At 38.7% G+C, this 14,627-nt stretch overlaps 1 protein-coding gene across 2 annotated transcripts; it reads left to right on the top strand.

The window, feature by feature from the left end:
* Positions 1-6,677: 6,677 nt before the first annotated feature.
* On the top strand, positions 6,678-14,472 carry LOC103378749 (caprin-1-like). 2 transcript variants are annotated; one of them, XM_008310067.3, is made up of 17 exons: positions 6,678-6,842; positions 7,994-8,128; positions 8,212-8,274; positions 8,451-8,537; positions 9,190-9,431; positions 9,596-9,678; positions 10,087-10,242; positions 10,338-10,387; positions 10,478-10,555; positions 10,640-10,801; positions 12,250-12,358; positions 12,579-12,640; positions 12,780-12,911; positions 13,057-13,216; positions 13,419-13,607; positions 13,690-13,796; positions 13,884-14,472. In XM_008310067.3, exons 2-17 carry the CDS (start codon positions 7,994-7,996, stop codon positions 13,965-13,967), a joined length of 1,899 nt encoding a protein of 632 aa, XP_008308289.1. In that variant the 5' UTR covers positions 6,678-6,842; the 3' UTR covers positions 13,968-14,472. The 2 variants fall into 2 exon arrangements, with proteins under 2 accessions (XP_008308289.1, XP_008308288.1); XM_008310066.3 differs by having other exon boundaries at positions 6,679-6,842; positions 10,335-10,387.
* Positions 14,473-14,627: the final 155 nt, after the last annotated feature.

Below are 14,627 nucleotides of genomic sequence, written 5' to 3'. Positions count from 1 at the left end.
ATCCACTCTGTCTCCTCGTCTCTCTGACTTAATCTCCCAACTGCTCGGCCTCGGCTCTTCCTTTGGTCTGCTCATTTCCGACCCTCTGCTTTCTGATCACTGAAAAAGTATCATAAATCATCATAGTTTAAAGTATTGAATGTTACACTACAAGGATCCGACCAACAAAATTACATTTTTTTGTTACAAAGTAACAATTACAAAGTTGCTCACTGATAAGTTTACCCTGAGAGTTAAGCCGACACAGCTTCATTAGGTGATCTTGTAACTCTGCCAGTGTCCAGTTCCTCCTCTTTAGGAGTTGCTCTGTTATCAGAGTTAAACTGTTTGTCAGGAGACTTTTTACCAAACCTAATAAACCGACTGAATTCAAATGCTGACGATGGGAGAGTTTCCAAGCTCAATTATCTCTGCTCTGTTTTTACCTGCTGTAACATAGAGCTGCCTTTCAATGAATGCGCAGTCACACCACCACCAATACCACTGGAGCTGCAGCTTTAACTACATAATGAACTGTTGTGCCTCAGATGTCAGTCACACACTGTCTCCCACTGTCTGTTTCCCGGCCTGCTTCTCTGCTCACAGGATCCTCTCTAACTGTCCCTGGCACATGTTAGAAAAACAACAGAAATACGTTCTGACATTTTCCATTCGCCTTTTGTTCATATTTGGAAGAAGCAACGAGTGGTCATGAAACGAAACGTATCGTTTTGGAGTTACTTTTAATTACAGGATCAGTTATAAGTCCTGTTTACTTGTTTCTAGAATCTTCATACGAAGAGTTTAAATCAGGCTTAAGAAGAAAATGCAACAGAAAAAGTTAGAAACAGACATAGGTGGTAAGAAAAACAGTGTATGACTGTTGATAGTCACACCACCACAATATAGTTTTTGTGCCACAGACATTGGCTGTTATGCTAATTGACTTTTTCAGATGCACTGTGTAAATAATGTTGTTAGAAAGTCTATTTTAACATGTGGCTAATTTGAAAATGTTCTAAAAGGAGATTTACATTGAAGCTTTGTACAGTCTATTAACAGTGGATCACAAAAGGACTGCGTTTGAAGCTAAATTGTGACTAAACCGAGTCCAGTGACGGGACCCAGTGCTGCCCTGTCACCAGTGCCTCCACTGTGTCTCTGGGACTTTAAAGGGTGTGTCTGCCATTGCGTGGCAGTGTATGTTTGTTGGTGATGGTGTCTGAAGGTACAGGCTGCTCCACATAGTGACACAGACGCCTGGTGTGTAATGTGAAATGACTACCTTCGCTTGAGAGCTCTTCAGGCTCAATCTTGTGCTTGACCCCAGATCCTCTGCAGAGCACCTGCCACAACAGCCATCGTTCCTGTCTCAAGGCCTCTGCACTCCGCAGTCTCGGAGTTGGCAAATGAGCCATGAAGCTGGATACAATTGTTGGTGACACCTTAACCAGCAATAGGGAAGCAAGAGATGGATGGGAATGACAAAAACACAGCTCCATGTTATTCCCTTCATTTGAAATAACAATCAAAGCTGATCTAATTTAGCCTGTCTGTATAACCGGAGCCTCTGGGCAAAGGTTGACAGGGTCCAGATACTCTTCCCTTCTGTGCAAACATCTCACTGGAAACACGAGGAATTCTGGGATACCGGGAAGTCATGGCACCAACTTCTGTTATGGATGTAAACCAGACACCAGGCGTCTGTGTGTCACAGAGTTTCTCGAATACATATAAGAAATGTACATGCGAAGTATCACGACTCTGTCCACGCTCATTTGAAGCATTTGCCATTCTCCAGGTCTTTGTTTAATTTTATGACATAAGGGTAAGTGTGTATAACATGCCTTGAGTTTTTTATTTGAAAGCTTGTCAAGAGGGCTTTTCTTCACAGGTCCTCCCACTTTACATGTCCTTTCCTATTTTACCTATAGACTTTTAGGCCAGTTAGATTTACTTCACTCAAGATCGGAATAGAAAATAATCCTAAACATGTATTCTTTATTATCGCATTTATTAAATACTATGTTTCATCTATATTAAACTATTGCAACACAACATAGCTTGAGTAAATACTGTTACCATTTTAGCAGCCGTTCATAGTTAGCGGTCAGTGCCATCTTCATGGTAAAGCTGCAATCAGTTAGAAACCTAGTTGGAAAGGACTCCCCACTTCTTGTTTTGATTTTCAGGGGGGCAAAAGTCACTTGAGGTAAAGTGTAAGGTTCTGACAAATAATGATGAGATACACAAATTGACAGTGGAGGATTTTTGGCCCTTAGTTTTGGTAGAGATATCCATCCAAACTGATTTGGATGGATATCTAGATGCAAGCAAATGTGACATATTTCATGTGCATGAGGGCAAATTGACTGAGTTTTAACCAAAACCAAATTATGTTTCAAAGCAGCACAGGGTCAAACATTTCGGCTCTCCAATCAAATCCGGCATCTGTTTCTAGCTATGTGATTAAATGTATTATCAACACATTACCACAAAATCATCCCTTTTCAGTCCTTATTTAATTGATATTGATCAAATGCCAGCACGGAAATTAAATGTATTTTATGTATGTATATATTTATTTAACTTAAATATTTATGAAAACATGTCATAGTTACTACTTGCATCGAGCTTCCCTTCCAGACTGTAACTGACAGATGTTAGCCTAATTCTGGTTTCAACCTGGATATGGCTTCCCATGATGCTGTCATGAGCTCAAGACGGTGGAACATGAGGTTCCAGGTCTGCTCTGGTTTCATGCTGTCAGATAACATCAGTTTTTGTACTGGATTCCTGTCTCTATGCAGTCAGCGTTGGTGATGACCCAGTGAAAGGTTGGGCTTTGAGAGCCAGCATTAGTCACGCAACTCAGAACAGGAAGTCAGAGGTCATAGTTTACCGTACTTTCATCTGATTTTTTTTTTTACCTTAGTTGCTTAGGTGAGAGGATAGTAGAAACATTTTTGTGTTTGTATGTTACTATCAAGTATTTGAATTTAACAAGTTAAAAAAAGGGTTTTGGAACTAAAACATTTTGTCCTTGCATATTTTATTTTCTTGCAGGAAAACAATTTGGTTTGTACAAGAAAGAGAAAGTGGACAAGCTTAGTTGTGAACTAGGAAAGAAAAAAAAATCAGTGTTCAAGTAAGAATCAGTGGAGAAATAATGACCAAAGAAAGGCTCTCACAGTACTTCATTGACGTGGTTTCTCTGGGAAGGTTAGTGTGTTAGGTTAGTGTGTGGACCTGATCTGGTCTTAAAGGTTACCACTGTGTCAAATACATTTTATAGGAATACAAGAGGTGCTCTGGGTACACTAGATAAAGTACAAAAAAGTACATACAATGGAACATTGAGCTTGATGATATGTAAACTTGTACACATCAAATCTTAGTGAATTAAATACATAAAAGAGATCACTGTGCCAGACGCCATCAACAACTTCCATTTCTAAAGACTCTTTTCCTTTGGAGTAAGAAAAGACTGTGAAGACTGAACAAGTTGTCTGGTACTAGAGAGTGGTACAGGTCTTTGGTGGAGAGGTCTATACAGCAGCTGAGGATTCAGCATTAGCTCTGCAGTCATCCATTTCAATAAAACTGGTTTCTACTGACTGTGGGTCTGACATTTGAAATCTGAAATTTTCCAAAAGGAAAAGAATTGTGTCTGAAAAGATTGTCACCAACGTGTAGTGGGAGATGGGTTTTCTACATTGATGTGGAAAAAAAACATGTTTTAAAACGACACCATGGTCATGTATATCTTGAGACAGTATAGATTGTTACTGATTGGTTCTAAAGTGGTTTTATGACAAAAAGAAACAACAAAACATTTATTTCGACCTGATTTCTTGTTACTGAAACAAAACAGAAACAAAATTGGTGTTAGTTAGAGGAGTGTCCTTCACATCTGGTCTGGGTGTTCACGCTTGCTGTGGAGAAGAGGAGCAGTGTTAAGTGTTGTATCTCAGCCATTGTGCTGTGGAAAGATGAATTCCACATCGATTGGTTAAATCAAATCACTGCAGCCTATCGTGATTAAGATTAAACAAACAGAAATTAATTAGGCAAAGGATAACTAAAGGTTAGCTTTTAGAGATGGTTAAACTATTTACATATTTATATATACGCAATACATATATCATAACTTTCTCTGACTAGCGAGGACAAATATACTTAATCATCCACTACATAATCCTTTTCAGGGTTTCAGGGAGTTGGATTCCATCCCAGTGGAGAACATGCTAACTCACAGCAGGACCATCAACAGGCCTATAAGTTCTACAGCTAATACGATATTTACAACATTTTTTAAAAATGCCAAAATTGCCAAAACTGCATTTGATTTTCAAAAGTGACAGGACTGGAAATATTAATTGTCCAAGTTTGTCCTAAAAGGCATAAACAAGTCTACCCTTGAACCTCATTTCTAAATTAAACCGCAATGGCATGAATCACAAATAGCATGAGGGTGAATAAAATTCTCCCGCTGTAATAATGATAATGATAGTAGTTAAGTGAAGATGTTTGTAATCTGTCTGCAACACATGTGGGTCATGAATTATTAATAACAATATCAATGAACTGGTCTATTTTCACCAACACATGTGGGTCATGAATTATTAATGTTGCCCATCTAATTGAAGGAAGACTGTGAGCAGAAAAAAGCCCCTCACCACACAGAAAGTCTGGAAACAACCAAGATCCTGATTTCACCTCTGAAGTTCTTGGGGCTCGTCACAAAATAGATCCAATTTGAGAATAGTGGCAGAAGAAGGATGAATAAAAACATAAATTAAAGAGTCATTGAGAAACAAATGCAGCAGGAGTTAAATATGAAAGGAAGAGTAGAGCAACAGAGTCGAGGGAAATCACTGAGGTTGCAGTTGAATTCCTGCTTGCCTGAGCTGTACTACTAGTGGTCTGGGACCTAAGTGTTTGTACGGCCCTTGTGGCTTTTCAGCCAATAAATCCTCTGCACATATTTGGTCCAGTCAGATGTGGTGCAGAAAGGAAACTCTGAAGGATGTACAGCCATTTGTCAGCAAACCACATCAGAGAGAAGAGCTTAGGTTCCTGACACCTCCACCTCAGGACTAACAGACATACTTGGCATTAGAGAAAAAGCAAGTCGTAATAGAGGTGTGAAAACTTATTGTGAACACTCAATGTGGAGATCAAACGTTGATGAGTCCAGTTCCTCTCTTTTGTCAGCAGAGGCCCTGACATGGAACCAAACTTTTGGCCGAATAAAATCGTCTCATAAAATGTCACTCTGCTGCCCTACCTTTGTGAACATGAACAAATCTTTCGATACTAGGGACGATTAAAAAATAGAATGATGATATTACTGATTAAAAAAAAGGTTATTTTCCAACCTTGAATAATTTTCCTACTGTTGCGTACCCTTGTAGCTAAAGCTAAGTTCGCTTCCGCACAGCATGAATGCAGCGTTTATATCTCAGGTCAGGACGATTGCCAAACACTTGTAGAATGCAGTCCTTTGTGCTATTTTTGTCCAATAGGCAATGACAAATAAAATAAAAATAGCTTATAACAGCTTATTTGGTCAAAATGGAGAAACAATACTGGGCCTTGAAAGATGGATGCTCTTTGTGGACTGCCATGCTTCCAAACAACAACAACAATAATACTTGATGTGGTGGTGATGTTTGAATGGAAACTGTTATATGTGAACATATTGTAAATGTTTAGGCAAATAAAGCTTATTGAGTTTTTTTTAATTGGGCTATAAAAATAGATGTTACACAACATAAATAGCTTTCAGCCATTTTCATTTTGTAAAAGTAGCTCTTGGAGAACAAAAGCTTGGAAACCACTGTTTTAAAACAAATGTGCAACCTGGAAAACATTGTGGGAAACTGAGTGGGGGTTCATGGAGGTTTGTGTGCCTTGACCAATGAATCTGTGGAGCATTAGACACTTAAATGCACTCTGATGTGCCATTAAATTTCAACATCCCAGTTAATACGCGACACAAGAACAGACAACTGCTTAAGAAAAGAAACAACACAACACTGCCATCGTCTGTTAGAAATTTGTATTAGATTTTTTATATATATTGTACATCACGTATAGTGCGTTGTTTTTTTATTGATTATTTAATGAAGTGTAATTGTTTGAAGGAATGATTTTGCAAGATGTGAATCGCACGAACATTCATTGTTCTGCAGAGTTGCAGTTGTTTGTATGTTTGGCTATTACCTTACCTTACCAAACGTCTTGATTTGTGCTGGGTTTTTTGTTGTTGTTTTTTTTTTTAGAATTTACGCAGTACATTTTTGTTGTCCAAACAGTAACTGAATGAAATGCTTAGAAATTGGTAAATATACAAAGGAATACCTGTTTCTTTAATGTTGTAATGATTTAAAAATAATGTCACGAAACTGTTTCCAATGTATTTTAAAGAGAAATAATCGTAAAATAAGTTAATCGATTTAGTTGCTTGTTTGTTACACTTTCGCCAAAATATAAAACGTAAATTATTTTACTCTAACTCTTCATATTATACGTGGTCAAAATAAAACATTAAAATACATTATAACAATATTCAACGTAACCAAATTCACGAATGAAGTGCATTGCGCAATATAACGGAGGCACCAAGTTACTACATTTGTATTCGAATTTATGCATGTGTTTTACATTCAGGCAGGCGTTGGTCAGCATTAAGGTCCTTGTAGCCCCACAGTTAGCATTTGCAGTTAGCTACTATTTAGTCGTTAGCTGGTGGGAGCATCCTGGAAAATTACATCTGGAGGTGAAAGACGCAAACTGCTACCACCAAGCTACCATTAAACTTGACCATAGAGACCTCTGTGAAGACAAAGAGTATAAAGGTGTGTATATGTCTTAACCACTAAAACGTGGTAGTTAATGAATTGTTATATAATTTACATCGTTTTTTTTGCTCGAACAGCACGGGTTGCCGCAACATCCCGAGATGCTCTTTGTTTTTTCTCGATCGAAGTCGTCGATGGCAGACCCATTTTTAAGAAACTAAAAGCAATATTTGGTTGTACGTTTTAATTGGATTACATTTAACGTACGACAACCGGGGCAAGAGTCGCATAAACCAGACTAGCTTCTCAGCTAACAATAGGACAGGGTGACCACAAAAATCGTAACTAAAGTGCCTAAATGTCGCAAGCTAGTGTTGATCCGCAGTGGCGTCCGCTCTATAAATGCAACTCTGTGTTGTTTAGCTGAATTTCTCGAACTGTTTATTTGGCTTTGAAAGTTCGAGGTCTTCAATGGTAATTAGAAGGCCTGAATTTTAACTTTGATTTATTTTTGCCGTGTTCTGTCTGTCCAGTGTTTTGTGAGTGCAACATCACAAGTTACACCGTAGAAAATGCAGTTTCATTTTAATGCACGACTATCTAGATCTAGAAATAGAGTTTCGGTTTCCTCGTGTGTACCTGAGACGTCACTGAATGCGTAATAACTATGGCAATATTATTTTGGTTATAGTTGTGTTTTTATAGTAAATTATATTATCGCAACCCGATCATTGTAACTATACAACACTGTGTACCCACTAATAAAAATAATTGATTCAAAAGTGTGCTTTGTAGGATTTTCATTAAAAGTGCATCCCCTTTATACCAGTAATTAACGGATTCATATGTAAGTGTACACCTTACAAAATTATAGATTTCCCCTTTCACCACCTTTTTAAAATGTCCAGAAAGCTGGTCATTGTAGAAAAGCACACACCTATAGTATTTGAAACAATGTATAAAATCCACTGTTGTCCTGCTCTCCGATGTGTTAGCAGAGACTGACTAGATGCTCTTGGATCATATACAATACCTTTAGGAACTGCAAATGTTATCTCTATAATAAATCCCAGGGGAAAGACCAAAGCTGTAGGAAGGAATTCAGGAAACCTTTGAGTCTTGTATAACCTTCTTATTTTCTTCTATAAAATATATTTGATTTCTGAATTATAATCACATACATTATTTATATATTTGCCTCCTTTTAGATGCCTTCTGCAATGGTTGGCAACAATGCGGTTCAGTGTAATGTTCCAGACTTGGCAAACGGGAGTCATTCTGAGACCATGAAACATGTTCTTGGTGTACTTGACAAGAAGGTTCGCAATATGGAAAAGAAAAAGGTATTCATCTTTTTATATTTATAGCCAATATACATGTAGGATTTTGTTTATATACCCTAATGCTTGGATCTATCTTTTCATAGTGCAAACTGGATGATTACCAGGCAAAAAAGAATAACGGAGAAAGGTTGAATCAAGATCAACTGGTGAGTTGATGCAAACGTCACTACATATACAAATTTTTAATATTTTTCATTTAAATTTATACTTATTTTGTAAATTATTTTTGTGTGATACACTACAACTATGCACAAACCCTTGCTGTTGATGTTCTTGCAATAAGTAGTTTTTGTTACATGTTTTTTTTTTCATGTTTCTAAAGGATGCTTTGTCAAAATACCAAGAAGTCACCAACAACCTTGAGTTTGCTCGAGAATTGCAGAAGTGCTTCCAGGCATTGAGTCAAGAGGTGAGACATTAGCTATTGTGACACCTCACAGTGTTTCAGAAATGCAATCATTTTTAAAATCAAATACCTTTCGATGAAAGGTAATTGTAAAAAACAAACAAACTCTAGCATTCATTATCATTGTTGAAATAATACCCATCAGTTCTGGTTGTATACAGACATTGGTAGCACTGTTAACTAGTTAGTGTGTTGTGACCTGTGAATAAGAGTAGGTCTGGAGAAGTTCACTTTTTAATTCTCACGTTACTACATTTGATCAGTTAACACCAAAAGGTCTTTAATGTTTGTTAACACAGTATGACCGACACACATGATAAACATGAAGTCAAACCATGGACAGCAGGAGGTGTAGGATCTTTATACGTATAGGTGTTAAATTTGTAGCAGTATTCAACAAGCACATGATAAATATAACCAATACACAATATTTGAATTATTTAGTAGATTTTGTAACAGTGTAATTAATCATGATTAATGGCAGAAACCAATTACACCTTGTAACAGTGTAATTTATCATGATTAATGGCAGAAACCAATGTAATAAATCCAGATTTTAATCAAAAGAGTCATGTTTATCTTTCCCTGGATTCTTAGCATAAACTCTCCACTCAGCGAGAGCTGCTGTCCCTAATGACTGACCTTGTGTGTTTAGGTTCAGAAAGCAGTTAAAAAATCTTCAAGACGGGAACAACTGCAGCGAGAGGAACTGGAGCAACGGCGGCTAAAAACTGTTCTGGAGCTCCAGTTTATACTGGACCAGTTGGGGGACGAGCAGGTCAGGCAGGATCTCAAACAGCCTGATGCTACTGGTTCACCAATGCTCACCGATGCTGATTTAACCTCACTAGATGAGTTCTACAAACTGGTGGGACCTGAAAGGAACTACGATGTCAGGTATGAATGTGGTTGTCATTCTTTATTTATTATTTATATAGTATTAAAGCCTCGACTATATTGTAAATGCCATATATTTTCACACACGTGATGATGATGATGATGTTGTAGATTGTGTTCAGTGGCTCATAACCAAACTGTGTGTTCTGGTTGTTGACCTGTAGGTTGACTGAACAATATGAAGAAGCTTCACTTCACTTGAGGGAACTGCTGGAAGGTAGAAAAAAGGCTGTAGCAGGGACCACATGTAAGTGTTTTGAAGACTTGTGCCTCTGTACTTCACCAGTACACCTGACTACCTCTAAAAGTCTTAATCAGCTCCTTTTTCCTCACACAGTTGAAAATGGCTAGTATTGAATTCTATTTTTTTCTAATTCTGAACATGAAGCGATTCAAATGTCTTATTATCATAATATTTAGATGCCTCACCAAGGGCAGACCTTCTATGTACTTTTCAAGAGTCTGTCTGGCTCCTAACAAGATTTATTTGTAAAAACTCTAGTGTGTTCTTTTATGCAGACTGAGTTTAATCTAATAAATCAAGTGACACAAATTTAAAAAAAATTATTCAATTTATTAAAATACTACTTAAATTTTTCTTGTCATTAAATTAAACACTGTAATCAATCATTGCTGCTTGTATTCCTTTTTCCAGACAAGTCACTGAAGGAGATCCTGGAAAAAGTGCTGCTGAGTGGTTACTTTGACAGAGTGCAGAGTCATCAGAATGGATCTTGTGAACCGGAAGAGGAGCAGGAGGAGCAGACGGTGGCTGTTGAGTCAAAAGCAGGGGAGCCACCATCAGAACCTGGTACTTAAAAAAAAACCCCTGTACTCAAACACAGTGAAGTTATTTCTTTCATACAAAAACTAAACTGTCTCACCTGTTGCTTTTCCTTCCAGAAGATACGGCCAGTGAAAATATAACGCAGCCAATCAATGTGGAAACCACAGAGGTGATGTATCCTCCCATTAATCCTCTGGTAAACCTCAACTCATCTTAGTTTAAGTTTCTAACATTTCTATCCTACGTTTTTGTGCCTCAGTTTGTAAACCGACAGTTCATTCCCGAAAACTCCTACAGCAGTGTAGATAAAGAGCAGGAGTGGGCAGTGGAGGCTCAGGTAGGTTTTCTGTGCTGTATCACAGTGTTCCCTCGTGCTGATCTGCTGGTCCTTAACACTTGCTGTGTGGTGTGTCTGCTGTAGATGGTGAATGTACTGCAACATCAACCTCCTGCACCAATGGTCCCGGAACCTAGTATTACTGTGAACGCCGTAGCTGCTGCGCCAACCCCTGACCCGGTGGTCAGAAAACAGGTGGTGCAGGACCTGATGGCCCAGATGCAAGGAACGTACAACTTCATGCAGGTGAGTAGGCCTGTTACATAAACAAGGTGTTCACATTTACAGTTTAATTGTCTCTATGTAAAACAATGGGGTTAAACTCTATCACTCAAGAGGCCAGAATCTAAAACACAGTGTAAGTTTTAAGCAAAAGTGGATTAACATTTAGTGAACATTCAAGTGCTGACAATGCTTTACTCAGAAAAAAAATAATTAACAGACTGCAACAACCTTTTTCTCAGTAATATAAATACAAATTTAAATTCAAAATATAAACATCAAATAAAAAGAGGATGTTTCAAAATATAAACATCAAATAAAAAGATGATGTTAAACACTGAAAGTAGGATATGTGGCTTGAAATACATCACCTGTTTTTTCCATTGGAGTATAAATTTAACATTATTGGATCAATTGTTGATATTTCCAGGTTGCTGGGAGGTTACAAAATCAACATGCAATATGGATTAGGTAGTTTGTGGTTAACAGAGGCTTTATCAGAATTTGCATTGGAGAATTATACTTGCTAATTACTTGCTATTCTCATATACACACAAGGGATTTGACCACTGCATTTAACCTATCCAATTAACATTAGTATAGACCAGGAGTTGGCAACCCATGGCTCCAGAGCCACATGTGGCTCTTTTATCCCTCTGCTGCAGCTCCCTGTGGCTTTGGGGAAAAAAGAGTGTAATGCATGTGTGTGTCTGTAGGTTTCCCTTAGAATGAGATACGCCAACTCCAGTGGTATATTCTGGTGCTCCCTTTCTAATGTCCATCCAAAACGTAACAAACATAGATCTCCACACCTTTGTCACGTTCCGTGTACTCTCGCACTAACAATGTAGGAACTACCGGCTGCTGCTCTCCTTCTCACCATTTGCTCGCCTACAAAAATAAACACACACCGATTGATTTCTTGCAACTGTTGCTGCTGACTGAGCCCCCTCTCCCCACCCCATTGCGATGCTCCTCAGCTGTCACTGTGTCCCCTGCTCCACTCTACTGCCACTACATGCCGATGAGTATTTAATGAAAATGTTTGATTTGACACTGAAGTTTGCAAAACTGACGTTAATGCTTGCAAAAAACTTTTTTTTTACCCTTCTTGTAGGTCTTCCAAAAGTGATTAAAACTCTAAATAGAAGGAGGACTCTTTGAGTGGTTAAGGTTGCCTACTCCTGGTATAGGCTTTGCTAAAGACTTATTTTAAGACGCATTAGATTCAGCCCACAGGTTTGACATGTGATGTAAAATATTTGGCTAAATAAGCAACCTTTGTTTATTCAAACTTTGTAAAAGAGACTTTTAGTGAACAAATATCTCAGGCCTTATACAGTATAACTTTAGAAAAACAGAATTATTACAGCTTACAACATTGATTCAGCACATCAAATTTTCTACTCTGTTACCAAACAGAGTTAATTCACTGCTACATCATACCTAATAAACACGTCTGCTTGTCCCAGGATTCTATGTTGGAGTTTGACGGCCATGCCATGGATCCAGCCATTGTGTCTGCTCAGCCAATGAAGCCTGTGCAGACTGCTGAGTTGCAGCAGATGGGCTGTCCTTCAGGTCACTTCTACATCTTTTATTTATTATTTCTGCAGTTTCTTTGTTTTTTGTTTTATTTATACAATTTTAAGCATAGTTTTCTATAGTTTGGATGCAGTTGTTCCTAAATTAGGGGATAGGGTGCAAGGCAGTGACGTGCGGTCAATTGAGTCAATCTTGTATTGTATCTTGTAGATCCATGATTACCCTCCCTGATATCTTTCTTTCTTTTTCATTACAGCCCACTCAGAGTCCAGACTTCCTCCGACTGGTGTACTGTCTGGCCCACAGGAATCTGCACAGGTAAGCCGAGCGTTTGACACGCAGTATACGTGGGTAGCTTAAGTTTGTTCCTAACAGTTTAACAGTAATCCCTCTCTTATCACGGTAGTTGTGTTCCAAGACCCACGTTCCAAATGTTCCTTCTTTGTACCTTTCCCAGGTCTCCTTGTCTCTATCGTCTGAGCCGTCTCCTGCCCCGTGTTCCCTGTCCTCTGCCTTCCCGTCTGTCTCCAATCCCACCCACTCTGGAGGCATCAATGTCAATGCAGCACCATTCCAGTCAGTGCAAGCGGTAGGGTCTCTCCCAGTTAAACCGTTATATGTGAAACACCAGTGAATGTTTTTACTTGTCTGAGCCGCCTCCACAGGTCTTAAGGTAAAATATTTATCCCAGAAGTCCATTTGTTAATTTAACTAAATCCTCTCCACTTCTCTAGGTCTTTAACCTGAATGCTCCTGTACCGCCGTCCAGTGAAGGCCAAGCAGACCCTCTGAAGCAGCCCACCCAGTATCCTGGTGGTTATGGACAAGGGTTCACCAGCCAGTCAGACAGCACTGTGGATTTGCCTGAGATCCCACAGGAGACACTACAGTCAGGTGAGGCTACAGCTTTAACCTGGTGCATTATACCCAAATTTAAACTGTTGTTAAAATGGACTGACATACACTTTACATTAGTGCAGTGTTTCACTGGTCAAAACAGCCACTCTGGTCCAACATAAATGTAAAGATAGAGGTTAAAGGTCATTTATTGATAACTTCTTTCATATGATGTTTTTTTTTTCTTCCATACAACTAGTGGTCAGTGGGTTTCAGCCCCAGGACCAGGTCCTGCCCCCTGCAGGAGCTCATGAAGAGACCAATCCTGGCGCAGGGTTCGGACAGTCAAGCCAGTCGTTTTACAACAGCAGGGCCACACCCAGAGGGGGGCCCAGGAATGCACGGGGCATGATGAACGGATACAGGGGGTCCTCGAATGGGTTTAGAGGTAAGTATTAAGTATTTACATGTCAAGCAAAGATTTCTTGTGATGCCATCACTTCTAAATACCACAATGGCACGTTTGTCAGGAGCATATGAAGGATACCGACCTCCCTTTACAAACGCTCCCAGCAGTGGTTACGGCCCAGCCCAAATGAATACACCTCGGGACTATTCCAGTAGCAGCTACCAGCGAGTGAGTACTGATTATTAGGTTTTTTTTATATTATGTGTAGCTTTATTTTGAAATTCAAACCAATCAAAACGACTTTGTTTGATTAAGGATGGATATCAAAGCTACAAACGTGGTGCTGCCCAAGGAGCCCGAGGTTTGTCTCGAGGTAACGCTCAATCGATGAGGTCCTGAAGCATCCTCGGGATGGTCTAGCTACGCCACGTTGAACATTCAGGATTTTTGAATGTGTTTGCCCCAAGCTCCCTTTTTCTAACAATATTTTAGTTTTCATCTGTAATCTTATTTTTTTAAACTCCTGTCCTATTCCCTACCTGTCATCAGCTTTGATCTGTATAGATCCTCTTCAATGTTGTAACACAAAATGCTGAACTTCACCACATTGTAGGATTATCAGCATGTCTGCGTGTTTTAAAACAACATATAGATATTCCTGTAAACTTGAAAGATTTCATTAATTTATTTTTTGTACAAAATAAATGCAAAAAATACCCTGCCACTGTTCACCCAAGGACATCTGACTAATTTTCTTCCTCCCTGTGTCATCACTCACCTTTTCTCTTTCAAACTAATGTTTTCTTTTTTTTTTAACTCCCTCCCCGTCACTACTCTGCAGCATCACCTCTTTGTACGCTGATGTTATCCATTCAGACTGTTTCAATAAAGTTGTGTTCTATTACATCCTGCTGTGAGGTCTGTTCACTAGTGGATTTATTCAATGGTTATTTGAGGAATATACACTCAATGTTTTAGGCCTCCAATCCCTTAAGTCAACAAGGTGTCAGTAATTTAATTTTGCTCTTAAGAATTGACATTTTAATTTAAACTTTATAC

The sequence above is a fragment of the Cynoglossus semilaevis genome, chromosome 5 (assembly GCF_000523025.1).
Source record: "Cynoglossus semilaevis isolate Cse_v1.0 chromosome 5, Cse_v1.0, whole genome shotgun sequence".
Lineage (NCBI taxonomy): Eukaryota > Metazoa > Chordata > Actinopteri > Pleuronectiformes > Cynoglossidae > Cynoglossus > Cynoglossus semilaevis.
Note: the sequence above shows the minus strand (reverse complement) of the source record. Positions and strands in the feature narration are given on the sequence as shown.